This window comes from Ranitomeya imitator, chromosome 2, assembly GCF_032444005.1.
Source record: "Ranitomeya imitator isolate aRanImi1 chromosome 2, aRanImi1.pri, whole genome shotgun sequence".
NCBI lineage: Eukaryota > Metazoa > Chordata > Amphibia > Anura > Dendrobatidae > Ranitomeya > Ranitomeya imitator.
Window position 1 is genome coordinate 780,958,642 of NC_091283.1, and position 22,367 is coordinate 780,981,008.

Below are 22,367 nucleotides of genomic sequence, written 5' to 3' on the forward strand. Positions count from 1 at the left end.
TCTACGATGGCTAAAGACTAGTGTTGATCAAGAACTGAAATGCTCGAGTGCTTTGTACTCGAATTGAGCACGTCGGACGCTTGGACAATCACGACTCGAGTGGACGCTTGGACAATCACGACTCGAGTAGCAAGCTTAATGAAAGTGAATGGCAAAGTCAAGCATTTTTCAGAGGACTCTCTTTCGAGTGCGGTGCCTGGCTTCTTATAGGGACCCAAGCACTAGCACTCCACGTGATACTCGGCACTGCTCGACTCGACCCGATGCTCTATCAAGTATCGAGCAGTTCCGAGCATGCTCGCCCATCACTACTAAAGAAACCCATTGCTGTACAATATACCACAAGGCATAGTTAATGCTTAAGTGGCATTGGATAACAAATATGTTAGTTAAATGTAGAGTAAAAACTTAAAACTTAAAAACAAACTCATCATCTATTATTTTAAGGGGAATATCTATTTGGAATTTTAAGGCAATGTATCCCCTTATTAAAGGGAATATATCACCTATTATTAACTAATAAATACAAGATAATGAAGCAGACTGGTGTGTACAATGCCAGTCTTAGTGATTTGAACCCATTCTTTATAATGCGGAAAATAGTATGTAAATGGAATCTGTCAGGATAAATCCTCCTGTACATGTAGGTCAAAGGAAGCTGAATAAAATTATACCTTGATAGCTGCGATGCGATGTAACAAAACTTTTGTCTCCCCATATGGAGTCTATGTCACTATGACAACACTTGGGGTATGTACGCTCTCATAGAGGCAGGATATTGCCTCATACTTATGTCGGGCATATCAGTACAGCAAGAGTATTGATTACTTATATAGCATTATACTATTACCATGTCTGGGGCTCATTACGATCCAATTTTTGTACCAGGGATGCAGCATTTTCCTCACTAGGGTTTTTTGTCTTTTTTTCTTTTTGTTACAATTTTGTTATTTATATGTAATTTTTGATATTTGTAATAAAGTACACCAACTTTTAATATTCTATGTATAGAACTCCGTTTTTTTAAAGTGTCATAAGTATCAGGAGTATACATGTAATATCCAGTTACCTCATGGGTATGCATAACAGGCCAATTTGGCATTACCCTTTAATATATGGGACCCATGTTTTTCTTGTGAGTTTGAGTTTAAACCTTTTATAGCAGTAGCCACCTCACCTGATTGTCCAATAGGAGCTGCAACAGGACCTGAGCATGTGACCCCCGACCTCCAATGGAAGGTTGTCCTGTGGGCATGCTCAGTATGGGAAAAGCAGGACTTAGTCCCAGAAAGGCATGCTTGCGGCTGATCAGTGCTGGCTACAAAGGCAGAGCCTAGAAAGGCATCAGTAACCATTCGCACAGTATCAGCTTGAGCCAGACGCTGGCACTGACGTCTTCGCTGAGCAGGTTCCACTACAGCTGGAGAAGAGTGGGAGACCGCAGCACAGATGGTTCAAGATTCCCCCTGTGCAGCAGCGGGAACTCGACACCTAACACATGGATCTATTAGGATTCAGAGACCTAAATCCCAGCACGGAGATGAGAAAACATTCGACTTTCAGGGAGCCTAGATAATAAGTCAATTCATTATATAAACATTGACTTTCGATAATCTAACAATTGGCACCTTGCAATTTTATACAGTGATGTAGGAAACCTGTGGAAAAAAATATAAAAATAACAACATATACGATAGGCTATCTAGATATGTAATTAAACATAGATTTAGTACATTCTCATTCAAAGTTTGAAAATGTGATTTTCTGAATTTAAAAAATCAACCTTGGTTTTCAGAAAACTGAAAAATACCTTGTTAACCAATGTAAAATCCACTTTAACCTAACATCAACCCTTATTTTTTTATAATTTTTAGATATAACAAATTAGAAATATTTTTTTCAAATTTGTTCTATACCAAAGTGTCCTACAGCTCCTCCACAGCTCTTCCATCAAATTTTATCAACGTCACGACCACAGCTTTTATGACTGCCTTGTTTGATATTTATAGAAAAGTAAGTGCTTTTTCCCCTTCTACCAATAACTTGGTGCCAACATTTGATTAACAATATGTCCTTAAATTCTCTCCGTGAAAGGCAGGACATGACCGAGATCCGAATTCCTGTTCAAAGAAAACGAAAAGGCTCTAGCTGAAGTTGATTCATCCCTCCACTGACTTGAAGGTTGAGTTAAGACGAGACACAGTTAATATAAGGTCTACTTTTAATTAATTATGTTGTAAATTATCAATGATTTACATGGCAAGAGATAAAAAGTGCTTGGAAACCACTTAATACAACAACAAGATTTGCATATTTAAATGGGAATACTGGGATTCAGCTCTTGAGATTTAGGATGTTGGAAGCAGGACTCTGGTAAGCCCAATTATGCATAGGATCCTACTGCTTGTAGCATTTCAATTTAGATAGGTTCTAATTAGTACTGCTCCATAAATACACTATTTAGACCTACAAAAAAGCGAAAATAAGGTAATTTATTGGAAAACCCAAGGTCATCCTCCTCTTGCCATTAGCAACCACTAAGAGATCTGATATTTTAGCTTACAGCAATTGTAATACCGTAAATTTTATTTACAAGAAATCCCATAGTTGATCGTTTCGTTTGATGTCAACTTTGCTACACTATATTACGTTTTCAATGGAAAAATCAAGCTATGTCATGAGGAAATCTAACGTTCTTAACCTTATAACCTTTTGCAAATCCCAGGACATGTTTAAAATATTATGAGGTTATGAGTATGTACCTCATACCAGAGTGTCCTTAGATGGTATTTTTAAGTTGGAACTCCCTCGGCTGCAGAATCTAGAACTAAAAGTCAGTAACAATAGGTTATAATATATTTTCTGCTCTACTTACTGTATGGTGCATTGGTAATAAGGCACACACTGCTGGCAATCTCTGCAGCAAGCATCGATTGTATGTGTTTCAGTAGCAGCGCTAATAAGCTGTCCATGTTACCTTACCTCAACCTGTTAATTTCACACTACCTTACTTATATTGGCTACATTATATTCAATAATACCTTTGGAAATAGGGTAAAATAAAGGTTGATTATATAATCCTTCTGCCTGCTTTCCATATTTCCTACATGCAATATTTTCTGATAAAATCCATAAAATATTTTTAAAAGCAAAGCAGTTCTCTATAACTTGCACACAGTTATAAATCCATACTTCTCCTATTGTTAAAATTAGTGGTGTTTGCCGACACAGCTAAGTGGAGCTTAGTGACGACAAAAATATTCAGCTTCCAAATGTTGCATTGGCATACATAGTTATAATTACTGGTGCCTGCCACCACAACTAGGAGGATCTTAGCGATGACAGATATATACAGCTCTCATGTTTTGCATTGGAATACATAGTTATAATTACTGGTGACTGCCACCACAACTAGGAGGATCTTAGCAATGACAGATATATACAGCTCTCATGTTTGGCATTGGCATACATAGTTATAATTACTGGTGCCTGCCACCACAACTAGGAGGATCTTAGCGATGACAGATATATACAGCTCTCATGTTTTGCATTGGAATACATAGTTATAATTACTGGTGCCTGCCACCACAACTAGGAGAATCTTAGCGATGACAGATATATACAGCTCTCATGTTTTGCATTAGCATACATAGTTATAATTACTGGTGCCTGCCACCACAACTAGGAGGAACTTAGGGACGACAGATAAATACAGTTCTCACATTTTGCATTGGCATATATAGTTATAATTACTAGTGCCTGACACCACAACTAGAAGGAACTTAGGGACGACAGATGTATACAACTCCCATATTTTGCATTGGCATACATAGTTATAATTACTAGTGTGTTATGGCTGGTAATTCAGTACCACAATGGACATAGAAGTCAGAGCACATACAGTGATCTGACAATAACCCAAAAACATAGAACGATCTCTGAGACGTGGGAACTCTGCTGACCGCAATCCCTAATCCTCTCCAACCTCACTAGAGGCAGCCGAGGATTGCGCCTAACGCTCCCTATGCAACTCGGCACAGCCTGAGAAACTAGCTAGCCTGAACATAGAAAATAAGCCTACCTTGCCTCAGAGAAATACCCCAAAGGAAAAGGCAGCCCCCCACATATAATGACTGTGAGTTAAGATGAAAAGACAAACGTAGAGATGAAATAGATTTAGCAAAGTGAGGCCCGACTTTCTGAACAGAGCGAGGATAGGAAAGGTAACTTTGCGGTCAACACAAAACCCTACAAACAACCACGCAAAGGGGGCAAAAAGACCCCCGTACTGACTAACGGCACGGAGGTACACCCTCTGCGTCCCAGAGCTTCCAGCAAGCAAGAAAAAACCAAATAAACAAGCTGGACAGAAAAAACAGCAAACAAAAATAACACAAGAGCAACTTAGCTATGCAGAGCAGCAGGCCACAGGAACGATCCAGGAAGAAGCAAGTCCAATACTAGAACATTGACTGGAGGCCAGGATCAAAGCACTAGGTGGAGTTAAATAGAGCAGCACCTAACGACTTCACCACATCACCTGAGGAAGGAAACTCAGAAGCCGCAGTACCACTCTCCTCCACCAACGGAAGCTCATAGAGAGAATCAGCCGAAGTACCACTTGTGACCACAGGAGGGAGCTCTGCCACAGAATTCACAACAGTACCCCCCCCTTGAGGAGGGGTCACCGAACCCTCACCAGAGCCCCCAGGACGACCACGATGAGCCATATGAAAGGCACGAACAAGATCGGGAGCATGGACATCAGAGGCAAAGACCCAGGAATTATCTTCCTGAGCATAACCCTTCCACTTAACCAGATACTGGAGTTTCCGTCTTGAAACACGAGAATCCAAAATCTTCTCCACAATATACTCCAACTCCCCCTCCACCAAAACCGGGGCAGGAGGATCAACAGATGGAACCATAGGTGCCACGTATCTCCGCAACAATGACCTATGGAATACATTATGGATGGAAAAAGAATCTGGAAGGGTCAGACGAAAAGACACAGGATTAAGAACCTCAGAAATCCTATACGGACCAATGAAACGAGGTTTAAACTTAGGAGAGGAAACCTTCATAGGAATATGACGAGAAGACAACCAAACCAAATCCCCAACACGAAGTCGGGGACCCACACAGCGTCTGCGATTAGCGAAACGTTGAGCCTTCTCCTGGGACAAGGTCAAATTGTCCACTACATGAGTCCAAATCTGCTGCAACCTGTCCACCACCGTATCCACACCAGGACAGTCCGAAGACTCAACCTGCCCTGAAGAGAAATGAGGATGGAACCCAGAGTTGCAGAAAAACGGCGAAACCAAGGTAGCCGAGCTGGCCCGATTATTAAGGGCGAACTCAGCCAAAGGCAAAAAGGACACCCAGTCATCCTGATCAGCAGAAACAAAGCATCTCAGATATGTTTCCAAGGTCTGATTGGTTCGTTCGGTCTGGCCATTAGTCTGAGGATGGAAAGCCGAGGAAAAAGACAAGTCAATGCCCATCCTTGCACAAAAGGCTCGCCAAAACCTCGAAACAAACTGGGAACCTCTGTCAGAAACGATATTCTCTGGAATGCCATGTAAACGAACCACATGCTGGAAGAACAATGGCACCAAATCAGAGAAGGAAGGTAATTTGGACAAGGGTACCAAATGGACCATCTTAGAGAAGCGATCACAAACCACCCAAATGACTGACATTTTTTGAGAGACGGGAAGATCTGAAATAAAATCCATAGAGATATGTGTCCAAGGCCTCTTCGGGACCGGCAAGGGCAAAAGCAACCCACTGGCACGAGAACAGCAGGGCTTAGCCCAAGCACAAATCCCACAGGACTGCACAAAAGAACGCACATACCGCGACAGAGATGGCCACCAAAAGGATCTAGCCACTAACTCTCTGGTACCAAAGATTCCAGGATGACCAGCCAACACCGAACAATGAACCTCAGAGATAACTTTATTCGTCCACCTATCAGGGACAAACAGTTTCTCCGCTGGGCAATGATCAGGTTTATTAGCCTGAAATTTTTGCAGCACCCGCCGCAAATCAGGGGAGATGGCAGACACAATTACTCCCTCCTTGAGAATACCCGCCGGCTCAGATAAACCCGGAGAGTCGGGCACAAAACTCCTAGACAGGGCATCCGCCTTCACATTTTTAGAGCCCGGAAGGTACGAAACCACACAGTCAAAACGGGCAAAAAACAGCGACCAACGAGCCTGTCTAGGATTCAAACGCTGACTTGGCAGACTCGAGATAAGTCACGTTCTTATGATCAGTCAAAACCACCACACGATGCTTAGCTCCTTCAAGCCAATGACGCCACTACTCGAATGCCCACTTCATGGCCAGCAACTCTCGATTGCCAACATCATAATTTCGCTCAGCAGGCGAAAACTTCCTGGAAAAGAAGGCGCATGGTTTCATCACCTAGCAATCAGAACTTCTCTGCGACAAAACAGCCCCTGCTCCAATCTCAGAAGCATCAACCTTGACCTGGAATGGAAGCGAAACATCTGGTTGACACAACACAGGGGCAGAAGAAAACCGACGCTTCAACTCTTGAAAAGCTTCCACAGCAGCAGAAGACCAATTGACCACATCAGCACCCTTCTTGGTCAAATCGGTCAATGGTTTAGCAATAGTAGAAAAATTGCAGATGAAGCGACGATAAAAATTAGCAAAGCCCAGGAACTTTTGCAGACTTTTCAGAGATGTCGGCTGAGTCCAATCATGGATGGCTTGGACCTTAACAGGGTCCATCTCGATAGTAGAAGGGGAAAAAATGAGCCCCAAAAATGAAACCTTCTGAACACCAAAGAGACACTTTGATCCCTTCACAAACAAAGAATTAGCACGCAGGACCTGAAACACCATTCTGACCTGCTTCACATGAGACTCCCAATCATCCGAGAAGATCAAAATATCATCCAAGTATACAATCAGGAATTTATCCAGGTACTCTCAGAAGATGTCATGCATAAAGGACTGAAACACTGATGGAGCATTGGCAAGTCCGAATGGCATTACTAGATACTCAAAATGGCCCTCGGGCGTATTAAATGCAGTTTTCCATTCATCGCCTCGCTTAATATGCACAAGATTATACGCACCACGAAGATCTATCTTGGTGAACCAACTAGCCCCCTTAATCCGAGCAAACAAATCAGATAACAGCGGCAAGGGGTACTGAAATTTAACCGTGATCTTATTTAGAAGGCGGTAATCTATACAAGGTCTCAGCGAACCATCCTTCTTGGCCACAAAAAAGAACCCTGCTCCTAATGGCGACGATGACGGGCGAATATGCCCCTTCTCCAAGGACTCCTTCACGTAACTCCGCATAGCGGCGGGCTCAGGCACAGATAAATTAAACAGTCGACCTTTTGGGAATTTACTACCAGGAATCAAATCGATAGCACAATCACAATCCCTATGCGGAGGTAGGGTATCGGACTTGGGCTCATCAAATACATCTCGGTAATCAGACAAGAACTCTGGAACCTCAGAAGGGGTGGATGACGAAATAGACAGAAATGGGACATCACCATGTACCCCCTGACAACCCCAGCTGGACAGAGACATGGATTTCCAATCTAATACTGGATTATGGACTTGTAGCCATGGCAACCCCAACACGACCACATCATGCAGATTATGCAACACCAGAAAGCGAATAACCTCCTGATGTGCAAGAGCCATGCACATGGTCAGCTGGGTCCAGTATTGAGGCTTATTCTTGGCCAAAGGCGTAGCATCAATTCCTCTCAATGGAATAGGACTCTGCAAGGGCTCCAAGAAAAACCCACAACGCCTAGCATACTCCAAGTCCATCAAATTCAGGGCAGCGCCTGAATCCACAAATGCCATGACAGAATAAGATGACAAAGAGCAGATCAAGGTAACGGACAAAAGAAATTTTGACTGTACCGTACCAATGGTGGCAGACCTAGCGAACCGCTTAGTGCGCTTAGGACAATCAGAGATAGCATGAGTGGAATCACCACAGTAGAAACACAGCCCATTCTGACGTCTGTATTTTTGCCGTTCAACTCTGGTCAAAGTCCTATCGCACTGCATAGGCTCAGGTTTATGCTCAGATAATACAGCCAAATGGTGCACAGATTTACGCTCACGCAAGCGTCGACCGATCTGAATGGCCAAAGACATAGACTCATTCAGACCAGCAGGCATAGGAAATCCCACCATGACATCCTTAAGGGCTTCAGAGAGACCCTTTCTGAAAATAGCTGCGAGCGCACCTTCATTCCATTGAGTGAGTACGGACCACTTTCTAAATTTCTGACAATATACCTCTATCTCATCCTGACCCTGACACAGAGCCAGCAAATTTTTCTCTGCCTGATCCACTGAATTAGGTTCATCGTACAGCAATCCGAGCACCAGGAAAAACGCATAAATATTACTTAATGCAGGATCTCCTGGCGCAAGAGAAAATGCCCAGTCCTGAGGGTCGCCACGTTAAAGAGAAATAATGATTCTAACTTGTTGAACTGGGTCACCAGAGGAGCGAGGTTTCAAAGCCAGAAATAGTTTACAATTATTTTTGAAACTCAGAAATTTAGTTCTATCTCCAAAAAACAAATCAGGAATAGGAATTCTTGGTTCTAACATAGAATTCTGAACCACAAAGTCTTGAATATTTTGTACTCTTGCCGTGAGCTGATCCACACATGAAGACAGACCTTTAATGTCCATCGCTACACCTGTGTCCTGAACCATCCAAATGTCTAGGGGAAAAAAAAGGCAAAACACAGTGCAGAGAAAAAAAAATGGTCTCAGAACTTCTTTTTTCCCTCTATTGGGAATCATTAGTACTTTTGACCTCCAGTACTGTTATGGCTGGTAATTCAGTACCACAATGGACATAGAAGTCAGAGCACATACAGTGATCTGACAATAACCCAAAAACATAGAACGAGCTCTGAGACGTGGGAACTCTGCTGACCGCAATCCCTAATCCTCTCCAACCACACTAGAGGCAGCCGAGGATTGCGCCTAACGCTCCCTATGCAACTCGGCACAGCCTGAGAAACTAGCTAGCCTGAACATAGAAAATAAGCCTACCTTGCCTCAGAGAAATACCCCAAAGGGAAAGACAGCCCCCCACATATAATGACTGTGAGTTAAGATGAAAAGACAAACGTAGAGATGAAATAGATTTAGCAAAGTGAGGCCCGACTTTCTGAACAGAGCGAGGATAGGAAAGGTAACTTTGCGGTCAACACAAAACCCTACAAACAACCACGCAAAGGGGGCAAAAAGACCCTCCGTACCGACTAACGGCACGGAGGTACACCCTCTGCGTCCCAGAGCTTCCAGCAAGCAAGAAAAATCCAAATAAACAAGCTGGACAGAAAAAACAGCAAACAAAAATAACACAAGAGCAACTTAGCTATGCAGAGCAGCAGGCCACAGGAACGATCCAGGAGGAAGCAAGTCCAATACTAGAATATTGACTGGAGGCCAGGATCAAAGCACTAGGTGGAGTTAAATAGAGCAGCACCTAACGACTTCACCACAACACCTGAGGAAGGAAACTCAGAAGCCGCAGTACCACTCTCCTCCACCAACGGAAGCTCATAGAGAGAATCAGCCGAAGTACCACTTGTGACCACAGGAGGGAGCTCTGCCACAGAATTCACAACACTAGTGCCTGACACCACAACTAGAAGGGACTTGGGGGCGACAGATATATACAGCTCTCATGTTTTGCATTGGCATACATAGTTATAATTACTGGTGCCTGCCACCACAACTAGGAGGATCTTAGTGATGACAGATATATACAGCTCTCATGTTTTGCATTGGCATACATAGTTATAATTACTGGTGCCTGCCACCACAACTAGGAGGATCTTAGCGATGACAGATAGATACAGCTCTCATGTTTTGCATTGGCATACATAATTATAATTACTGATAACTGCCACCACAACTAGGAGGATCTTAGCGATGACAGATATATACAGCTCTCATGTTTTGCATTGGAATACATAGTTATAATTACTGGTGACTGCCACCACAACTAGGAGGATCTTAGCAATGACAGATATATACAGCTCCCATGTTTTGCATTGGCATACCTAGTTATAATTACTGGTGCCTGCCACCACAACTAGGAGGATCTTAGCGATGACAGATATATACAGCTCTCATGTTTTGCATTAGCATACATAGTTATAATTACTGTTGCCTGCCACCACAACTAGGAGGATCTTAGCGATGACAGATATATACAGCTCTCATGTTATGCATTGACATATATAGTTATAATTACTGGTGACTGCCACCACAACTAGGAGGATCTTAGCGATGACAGATATATACAGCTCTCATGTTTTGCATTGGCATATATAGTTATAATTACTGCTGACTGCCACCACAACTAGGAGGATCTTAGCGATGACAGATATATACAGCTCTCATGTTTTGCATTGGCATACATAGTTATAATTACTGGTACCTGCCACCACAACTAGAAGGAACTTAGGGACGACAGATAAATACAGTTCTCACATTTTGCATTGGCATATATAGTTATAATTACTAGTGCCTGACACCACAACTAGAAGGAACTTAGGGACGACAGATATATACAACTCCCATATTTTGCATTGGCATACATAGTTATAATTACTGGTGCCTGCCACCATAACTAGGAGGATCTTAGCGATGACAGATATATACAGCTCTCATGTTTTGCATTGGCATACATAGTTATAATTACTGGTGCCTGCCACCACATCTAGGAGGATCTTAGCGATGACAGTTATATACAGCTCTCATGTTTTGTATTGGCAAACATAGTTATAATTACTGGTGCCTGCCACCACAACTAGAAGGAACTTAGGGACGACAGATAAATACAGTTCTCACATTTTGCATTGGCATACATAGTTATAATTACTGGTGCCTGCCACCATAACTAGGAGGATCTTAGCGATGACAGATATATACAGCTCTCATGTTTTGCATTGGCATACATAGTTATAATTACTGGTGCCTGCCACCACAACTAGGAGGATCTTAGCGATGACAGATATATACAGCTCTCATGTTTTGCATTGGCATACATAGTTATAATTACTGGTGCCTGCCACCACAACTAGGGGGATCTTAGCGATGACAGATAGATACAGCTCTCATGTTTTGGATTGGCATACATAGTTATAATTACTGATGACTGCCACCACAACTAGGAGGATCTTAGCGATGACAGATATATACAGCTCTCATGTTTTGCATTGGCATGCATAGTTATAATTACTGGTGACTGCCACAACAACTAGGAGGATCTTAGCGATGACAGATATATACAGCTGTCATGTTTTGCATTGGTATACATAGTGATAATTACTGGTGCCTGCCACCACAACTAGGAGGATCTTAGCGATTACAGATATATACAGCTCTCATGTTTTGCATTGGCATACATAGTTATAATTACTGGTGCCTGCCACCACAACTAGGAGGATCTTAGCGATGACGTATATATACAGCTCTCATGTTTTGCATTGGCATACATAGTTATAATTACTGGTGACTGCCACCACAACTAGGAGGATCTTAGCGATGACAGATATATACAGCTCTCATGCTTTTCATTGGTATACATATTTATAATTACTGGTGCCTGCCACCACAACTAGGAGGATCTTAGCGATGACAGATATATGCAGCTCTCATGCTTTTCATTGGTATACATATTTATAGTTACTGGTGCCTTAGGGACGACAGATAAATACAGATCTCACATTTTGCATTGGCATACATAGTTACAATTACTGGTGCTTGCCGCCACAACTAGAAGGAGCTTAGTGACGACAGATATATACATCTCCCATATTTTGCATCGGAATACATAGTTACAATTACTGGTGCCTGCCACCACAACTAGGAGGATCTTAGTTATGACCAATAAATACAGCTCCCATATGTTGCATTGGCATACACAGTTACAATTACTGGTTCCTGTCCCCACAACTAGGAGGAGCTTAGTGACGGCAGATATATTATTCTCTCATATTTTGCATTGGCATTCATAGCTACAATTACTGGTGCCTGCCACCACAACTAGGAGGAGCTTGCTGATGACAGATATGTCCAGCTCCTATATTTTGCACTGGCATACATTTAAAGAGGGCATGTCAACGTGATTTGGACTTGATTTTAGTGGCTGATAAAAATGATAACATTTGTGAAAAATCTGTTTCTTCATTCTTCTCTAATTAGCTGTATAAATGTTCTGCTAATAAAGCATTAGTACAGCAGGGCTAGACATTGCACTTGTTTTTCTCCTGCCTATCTGAATATTATCTGCACCCTTGCCTGTCTCTGGTTTATGACTCACAGGTAAATGGTTTTTCTTGACCGGCCTTCTCTTGCCGAAATATCATGCAAACACCATTGTTGAAGGGGCCTAGTCATGCACAGATCACTTTTTTCAGCTCATTTAAGTTATTTGGAAGTTAAGGCGCATGCCCAGCTCCAGCAATGACTGTGCCTGCATGAGAGTTCAGCCAAAGGAGTCAGGCCACAAAAAAGCAGTGACCTTGTAGCATACAAAAAGTATTTTTGGTCATGATGATAATTGATACACAGATGAACTGTTTCTCAGAGGTAAAGCAGTTTTTAGAGCTTTGTCTGATCATCCGTGTGTCCATCACATGAATAGGAAGGAACGATGAAGGACATAATACAATAGATAATGGATGGACACAGTGAATGACAATAATCATGAAAACTGTAAGAAATTGATATATTAAATAAACTATAGTAGAACATGGTTGGTGAATATAATAGGAGAAAGGGCTTCCTGGGATGATCTGGCATCTTCAAAGAGGACTTCGATGACAATCGTTATGTTAGCTATTCCGTTTACCCGGACTTAGTCAACATCTGGTTTTCATGCTATTACCCCTATGCAGGGATCTGTCCTTTGTCATAAAGGTCCCTGGGTTATATCCATGGAGTTTCTGCCATATCATGGTAATCAGCAAAATAAATAGCAATCAGGAGGAATATCATGGTCAAAACTAGGAAAGTGTGAGGAGAGACAAAATCAGAATGCAGAAAAAGGGTTAAGTCTAAAACATAACACATTTCAGGGCTATATGCTTCTTTTTCAAATGATAAGACAGTGAATTTTATCTCAAGATTGCTAGAAATGCATTAAGTATAATATCATAATGCAGCAGACTTCACACTTGCATAAACAAGAGGTCATTTATTCTTACAAACTTACAAGCAATGGCATAAAATGTGTGTTCTATAAAAAATATAAAATTCCAGTGGTGGATCAGACTGCTGCCCAACATTGGGTTTTGCTTTACCAGCTTCTTCCAGATCATATGAAACCCAGGGTTGGGCAGGACACCAGCATGACACTTGGATTTAATGATAATAATAATTAGCATTAATTGTGGGTAAATAAAAATAAATAATCTATTGATTAACCGAGTGCGAAGTCTACTGCACTATGGTATTAAGCTTTGCCTGATATTTCCATCTCCGTGTCTGCCCGCTGCCCGCTGCCTTGGGGTCATCCTTGATTCTGACCTTTCATTCACCCCCCACATCCGATCACTGGCTCGCTCTTCTTATCTGCATCTCAAAAACATTTCTAGAATTCGCCCTTTTCTTACTTTCGACTTTGTAAAAACTCTGACTGTTTCACTTATTCATTCTCATCTGGACTATTGTAACTCTCTACTAATCGGCCTCCCTCTTACCAAACTCTCCCCGCTCCAATCTGTCCTGAATGCTGCAGCCAGGATCATATTCCTCACCAACCATTACACCGATGCCTCTACCTTGTGCCAGTCATTACACTGGTTACCCATCCACTCAATAATCCAGTACAAAACTACTACACTCATCCACAAAGCACTCCATGGCTCAGCACCACCCTACATCTCCTCCCTAGTCTCAGTCTACCACCCTACCTGTGCCTTCCATTCTGCTAATGACCTGAGGTTAGCATCCTCAATAATCAGAACCTCCCACTTCCGTCTCCAAGACTTTTCACGTGTTGCGCCGATTCTTTGGAATGCACTACCCAGGTTAATACGATTAATCCCCAATCCCCCACTTTTAAGCGTGCCCTAAACACGCATTTGTTCATACTGGCCTACCGCCTCAACGCATTCACCTAACTATCCCTGTGTGACCCATTCAAAAAACTTAAACCGTAATCAGGTTCCTCGTATCATGTTCTCATACACTTTATGTATTTATAGCCCTCTGTGTCTGTACTGTTACATATTTAGGCAGTTAACTGGTTCATGCAGCTTTACATGAACACCCGAGCCTTACACTATGGCCGGTCCGAACAACGAAAGCAATTGTTACCATCCACCTCTCGTGTCTCCCCTTTTCCTCATAGTGTGTAAGCTTGTGAGCATGGCCCTCATTCCTCCTGGTATCTGATTTGATCTGGGTTTATTTTTATGCTGTAATGTCTATTGTCTGTACCAGTCCCCTCTATAATTTAAAGCGCTGAGGAATATGTTGGCACTATAGACATAAAATTATTATTATTATTATTATACAGCCATAGGAATGTCGGGATCAAAATTAAAATTTTATGTTTCATTCCCTGGAGGACTGGACAACTATTGCTACAAAGCTGTTCAACTTTCCTGAACTTTTTTTCCTTAAATATATACATGGAAACTGCCATTTAGATTGTGACCATTTGATTTTCCATGTGAGCCACAGGAGTAGGAGCTTCAACTGATTACAGGAGAATAACACAATGGTAACTATATACTTCTATTACATACTGACAGTAGTTTAAAGGGAATCTATCACCAGGTTTTTGCTCTCATCTGGGAGTAGCAAAATGTAGAAAAAGATACCCTGATTCCAGTAATGTATCACTTAGTTTACTGGGTGACACAAATTGTTTAGATGTAGAATAGGGCATAGTTGAGAAAGATGACACAATCCACACCCCTGATTAACACCTCTCTTTGTACACTGTATATTGACAGCAAGCAACTAATCAATGCTAGGGGTGGAGTTGGACAATGATGCACTGGAGCTGTAGTCCTGTAGTGTTAATATCTTGCTGATAAAACACTCATTGTACCGAAACAACAGCAGATAGCTTAATAAGTGACATATCACTGAAATCAGTGTCTCAGCCCCAACCTAATGCTGCCTTAAAATCAAATAGCAAAACCCTGCTGACTGATTCCCTTTAACTAGGTTGCTGCACATCACGATGGTCTATTGACTAGTTCAGCCATTGTCTAGTCAGTAAGACTCACTAATATACATTACTAAAACATTATTACTGGGCAGGAGGAGGTGAAAACAGGACTACTGACATTTTGCAGTGGCTTCTTTTTCCTACAGTCTACTAACAAACAAGAGCCACAGAGGCGGTGACTAACGGCAGAGAAAGGCAATGCAGGAGCATGGTCAGTAAAGCATGTGACAGTGAAACTATAATAATCTCAACAACTTTGATGTAAGTTTTTCATTTTAAGACTACGGTTTCTTCTATATATCGAAAACTGGTTCGGTTTATACTCTTCTTAAAGTTTTAAATGAGGTTAATAGCAATGAGGGTTTTGTTGAGTCACCTGTGCAACTGGTCTACTGAATCTTCAATGTGGCTTTTATGAGATGCTGCTTAACCTATGGATGACTGCCTGCCAGAGATTCACTTATCTTCCTGCCCTGGAGCAAGAATGTACGCTAAGGAGTATACATTACACTTTGCTATGGTTACTGGTTAAGCACTGGGATATACCCTGGAGCACAGTTTGAAGACTATGACTTTTGTAGATGTAATACCTTCTTACGCAGGTGAACACTGCACGCATCTCAGCAGTCGTGATGTGCTCATTACTACAATATGCATCCAAAAATAAAGAGAAACTCAAGAACCAAGATGCTGCTTACTAACACAAGCTTAGCAGCCTACAAGCACCTCCTGGAGGCATTGGTAGATTAATTAAAAGGACTGTCAGCACAGGATGACTATTCAAACTGTGTCCATCGATGGCGGAGCCAATCATTTCGATGCACCTTCCCACCCGCTTATTTTCCCCATCTCCTCCTTCTCCTCTTTGACGGAGAGCTCTGGCTTCATAGATCCAGAGAAGGGTGGTGATATGTGGAAAACAAGTAGGTGGAAAACTTTATTTAAATGATGGGCCCTGCCGCGAAGCAGCGAGTATCTCTACTTGGTTTGAATAGTCATTCTGTGCCGACAGTCTCTTTCGTAATGTTGCAAGACATATGAATTTGGTTATGAATTGTGAAAATTGCACTAAATTTATCAAAATGGCTCAAGAGGCAAAATACATCTGATGTCATTTACTAGTCATGGTAAACGCTACTTTTTTTTCCCCCTTTTTGACATCTTTATATTTTGTCACATTTTACAACTCATCTTGTCTAAAATGGGAGCAGGGGTGTAATGTGAAGCTTGTGGATCCCAATGTAAAATCTCTGATAGGACCCCCGACTAACACAGGTTTTTAATGGCAATAGTCTTTTCATATGAGCCAGAGAGATCTCTTGGGCTTCCTGGGCTTCAGGGTCTGGGCACGAGTTCAACCCCTTCACCTATCATAGTTACGTCCCTGAATTGTGGCAAAACTATGGTGGATGTAGGGGTTGCAGTTACATCTTGCGCTCCCACTAGGCTGCAGGGCTAAAAGTCTCTTCGTTCCATGTAAGGAGACTACTAAGTGTATGTGAAAATCAACATTACCAGTGATAAATCGGGGCCCTGTTAGACATTTTTCCTTTGCAGCTACAAGCATCCAATGAAGCCAGTGATCTATATCTTGTTTCTAAATATGTCATACTTTAGGTGCATTTTATTTTACAGTTTTTTGATCCAACTTTGAAGAGAATTCTGGTACATTTTGCTTACCTAATAACCATGATTGAGTCAAGTATTCAAGGACCATAAAGTATGCACAGAATTACCATTATAGTTCTGCCTATGCAGCATCAATAGTAAAAAGATCTAATGTTAAAAATAATTTAAAAAATAAAAAATCATGCTATTCTCACCTTCCGGCACCTTTCCCATTTCTCGCGACGCTCCGGGCCATGCATTGCGGTCTCACGAAAAGATGATGTAGCGCTCTGGCGAGACCGCTACATCATCATCTCGCGAGACCACAATGCATTCTTGGGACTGGAGCGTCGCAAGGAGCATTGGTAAACGAATCGCCTGGATCCGGGGGCTGTCGGAGTATATAATTATTTTTTATTTAAATTTTTTTTTTTAACGGGGATATGGTGCCCGCACTGCTATATAGTACTTGGGCTGTGATATATACTGCGTGGCTGCTATATATTACGTGGGCAGTGTTATATACTACGTGGGCTGTGCTATATATTATGTGGGCTGTGTTATATACTACATGGGCAGTGTTATATACTACATGGGCAGTGTCATATACTGCGTGGGCTGTGTTATATACTATGTGGGCTGTGTTATATACTATGTGGGCTGTGTTGTATACTACGTGGGCAGTGTTATATACTACATGGGCAGTGTTATATACTGCGTGGGCTGTGTTATATACTACGTGCCTGTTATATACTGCATCGGCTGTGTTATATGCTATATGGGCAGTGTTATATACTACATGGGCAGTGTTATATACTATGTGGGAAGTGTTATATACTGAGCGGGCTGTTATATACTATGTGCCTGTGTTATATACTGTGTGGGCTGTGTTATATACTACGTGGGCTGTGTTATATACTACGTGGGCAGTGTTATATACTGCATGGGCTGTGTTATATACTACGTGCCTGTGTTATATACTGCGTGGGCAGTGTTATATACTACGTGGGCAGTGTCATATACTACATGGGCAGTGTTATATACTACGTGGGCAGTGTTATATACTACGTGGGCAGTGTTATATACTGTGTGGGCTGTGTTTTATACTATGTGCCTGTGTTATATACTACGTGGGCTGTGTTATATACTACGTGGGCTGTGTTATATACAACATGGGCTATGTTATAAACTATGTGGGCTGTGTTATATATTATGTGGGCTGTGTTATATACTACGTGGCTGTGCTATATACTACGTGGCTCCTATATACTACATGGCTTTTATATACTATGTGGCTGCTATATGTTATGTGGGCTGTGTTATATACTTTGTGGCTGCTATATACTACGTGGCTGCTATAAACTACGTGGCTGTGCTATATACTACGTGGCTGTGCTATATACTACGTGGGCTGTTATATACTACGTGGCTGTGCTATATACTACGTAGGCTGTGTTATATACTATGTGGCTGCTATATACTTTGTGGCTCCTATATACTATGTGGCTGTGCTATATACTACATGGCTGTCTGTGTTATGCGGGCTGTGCTATATACTATGTGGCTGCTATATACATACATAAATACATACATATTCTAGAGTACCCGATGCGTTAGAATCGGGCCACCATCTTCTAGTATATATATATATATATATATATATATATATACATATATATATATATATAGAGAGAGAGATTTATATATTTATATATATATTCTAAAATTGTGCAAGTTTATACAGTCTAAGAATGTGGACGTTTGAAAGTCAATATAGAATTAAACCCCATACCTTCATCACTCTGTGCCAGATTGCATTTGAAAGAGTTTCCTAACACTATTGCAAAAGTTATCCAGTTCCAGAGCTTCAGTATCATTTTCTGTCAAACGTCACTCGAGGCCAATCTGAAATGAAAAAGAAAAAAAAAAAACAACATGAAGGTTTGACAGGCTCATTCATCATTCATTCAATGACAGTCATGTTGCGGAGACTTCTATTCTCTTCATCATCGTTGACTGGTATCAATAACTGTGTAACTGTTTTTCTCCGCAGAAATAAGCAGTGCGACTTTACTTATTGCCCTCTAGCAGTCCTGAAAAGAAGGTCTTTCGGATAACAAATCCGCAGTAAAGAACGACTTTTGTTTTCTTTTTCTTTCTGTAACGCTACGATGTGTCAGGAGTTCAGAAAATGGTACCAAAGTACTAAAATTGACTGTAAAATGTTATGGCAGTTGTAGAAAAACATCAATCTAAAAATCAAACCTCTCTCTTCTATGATACAGACATCAGCATGAAATCTCAGATGCAACTTAAAAGAAAACCAAGGCTGGAACGCCGGCAGATCTACAAAAGTGAGCTAATATTCTTTATTTTTATCTAGACCACTCATGGGCTCTGTGAACTTTTGTAAAGTGTATTTACCACCGAAATATATTAATAACTGTTACGGAATTTCTATGCATGTGAGAATATGGCATGGAGGGGTTAAAACAATTATATATTCCTTTTTGTCTTGAGAATGTTATTTTAACCCCTTACCGTCTGCCCACTCTCTTTTGAAGGCTGGCGGTCGTGGTTCCAAGCCTGCAGAGATATATTTTGACATCGCTACATTAACAATCCAACTTCTGCAATCTAGCAGGAGAAAGTCAGGTCAGGTCCTCAGCTGTCAGAAACAACTGGGTACTCTGAGGAGAAGACAGAAAGTCACTTTTACCGCTTTTCTTTTCGAGGTTACATATAGCAAATATGATGCTTCAGTTGAACCCAGTGATCACATGATCCTTGAGGTCTAACCAGCATAGAAGAGTTGTTTTTCCCGAATTTCTCATTATGTTCCAGTTACAGTAAAAAAAAAAAAATATAATAATGATAAAGAAAACAAAAATGTGACAATCTTTAGAAATCTTTTATGACCACTTTGGCCCCAGATTATACAAGAAACATAAATACGGTACATATGAAATAGAAAAAAATAAATTGTTACAAAAATGATGAAAAATGTGATTTTTTTTAAAAAAATTACATTTTATTACACATATATAATGTATGAAAAAAACCCTGCATACTGTATATTAGGTATATCTACATGTCCATATTAATCTTAAGAAATAATTCAAGGGTTTTATCCACAGAACTAGTCTGCTTACTGAATTGGGAGTAGGGATGGAATTTTTACCCTAATATGGAGCCACTATCTGCCGCACGAGGTTTTTGTCTTCCTCCGGATCAACATGTTGGGGTATAAGTTGAACTCCATAGACTAAAGTCTATCTTCAACCTTAAAAACTATGAAACAATACATTATAAAAGGAGAAAATGAAAAAAAAAATAACAGGCTGGAGAAAGGCTCACTCTTTGGGTCTAAACGTTGCTCAAGCAGTTATGGGCTATTAAACCACCATTATTTTTTTCTTAAAAAGGAGTGCTGTCTTCATTTTTTACACTATACTGTGGATTGGTCGATGCCTGAAAGGTCTGGCACCCGGTTTTCACGTACTGCTTGCTAGTGCTGCTTTTCAACTTTTCTTTTACATAGATAGATAGACAGATACAGTAGCTAGATATGATGCTACTACTACTATTGCTGCTACTACTACTGATAGATAGTAATAGATAGAGTTACTTTTTTTGTCAGTGATAAAGAACCCACGAAACTCTGACCAAATTCGGATAAAAATGAATGATGAAAACCTAGTCAATTTTTCTTGTACGTAAAAAAATGATGTTTGAATGAAATGAGGCCTTGAAGTAAACCAGTTAAGGAACAATAACAGTTCTCTGCTTGTCCATGCACTGTATTAGGTATGTCAAGTCATCCCCATTCAAGTAAACATTGAAAAGGTTGTCAACTACTAGTACAACCACTTTTTCAACTAAATGTTTGACCCAGATAAAATAAAAAAACCTATACTCACCTCCCATGCTAGCATCGATCTAGTGGTGATCCCTCTCCCTTGGGCTCTCATGCGGTACTATGACATGTGACCCTGGCACCCCATCAGCACTGGCGTCTTTGTCCTTGCCTACGAATGGAAAAACGAGGAATAAGATTGGAGCGCACTTACCCAGGTAAAATAGTCACCACTTTATTAGGACTTTGTACAAAAAGCAGGGAAGGGAGTGGATAAAGATCGGACGACGGCCGTTTTGTGCAGAGTGGCACTTCACGAAACGGCCATCGTCCGATCTTTATCCACTCCCTTCCCTGCTTTTTGTACAGAGTCCTAATAAAGTGGTGACTATTTTACCTGGGTAAGTGCGCTCCAATCTTTTTCCTCGTTTTTCCATTATGAACTCTGTATGCTTTTGTTGGATGCAGCACCCCGTTGGTAATGAAAAGGAAATTATCAGCCACATACGCCCTTTGCATGTGGTTTTTGCTGTTGGGCACATTGGGGTCAGATTATCGGGGCAGTGCGGAAGTAGAACTTTCTTTTACCCTGTGCTTGCCTACGAATGGATTCAACATGAATAGGAAGTCAGAGAGCAGCTGCAGCCCGGACATCCTCTTCATGTTCAATCCATACGTAGGCAGGGACAGTGATGCCAGTGCTGATGGGGCGCCAAAGTCATATGTAACAATAGCACATGAGAGCCCCAGGGACAGTGAGTGCCAAAAACATGGGAATGGCGCCAGCATGGGAGGTGAATATATTTATTTTTTATATTGGGTCAAAACATTTAATTCAAGAAGGGTTTGTCCTAGTAGTAAACAACCCCTTTACCAGGGACTGCTAAATAATACTAATGAGAAAATTGTGGGAATAATAATAAAAATAATCTCATACTTACTGCATACAAAATAAAAATAATTCCCCTTATAACCAAAAATTCAACTCTTGACATGTTTCTATTGTCAGGAACCTCAAATTTTCTTTGCTGCAATGTTCTCTTAGGATTTAGTCCAGTGAAAATGTAAAATATGTCTACCACTTGAAGAATTCTTTTTATTGTGTTTTATTTTTAAAGACTCCATTTGTGCAAAGTTTTAACTGAAGCAACCTTGGAAAAAAAATCTCTACAATTCATATACTTTCGCCATTTTCTCACTTTGCCCACTCTTTGATAATGGCGTATAACATTTTATATTGCTTTGAAACAATGTACTTTTATATAAGTCCATAATATTGAATTGTAGGACCTTCAAGTTGCTATCTTTTGTTTAGTCTCCTATTATTCCTATGCTATTTAAACATGAAAAAACAAAGTTGCATTTCATATGTTCACTTACTAATAGGTAGATGATCCAAGATGGTAAATTAATCTCAGCAACATTCTCAGATATGCACTACATAAGCCATAATTATTATACTAAATGTTAGAAAAAGTGTTTCCAGAAGGTCAACTCCAACATCCTGAACAACATCAGCATACCAAGAGATGTTTAGTATATTGCTTCATTTGAGTTATCTGCATATTTTTTTACATATATTAAAAGGGACAATCTAATCTGAACAATCTTCTGTTTTAAACCCATTTGGCGAATGTCAAGCTGATGAGCAGAAGG

The 22,367-nt window shown here is 40.9% G+C and overlaps 1 protein-coding gene across 1 annotated transcript in view; it reads right to left on the reverse strand.

The window, feature by feature from the left end:
* PCDH15 (protocadherin related 15) overlaps positions 1-22,367 on the reverse strand; it is a 2,320,333-nt gene that overhangs the window by 2,051,731 nt on the left and 246,235 nt on the right. Inside the window, exon 2 of the mRNA XM_069753541.1 lies at positions 18,648-18,760. Coding sequence (XP_069609642.1) covers positions 18,648-18,732 — 85 coding nt within the window. The 5' untranslated portion in view covers positions 18,733-18,760. The remainder of the gene's footprint in view (positions 1-18,647; positions 18,761-22,367) is intronic.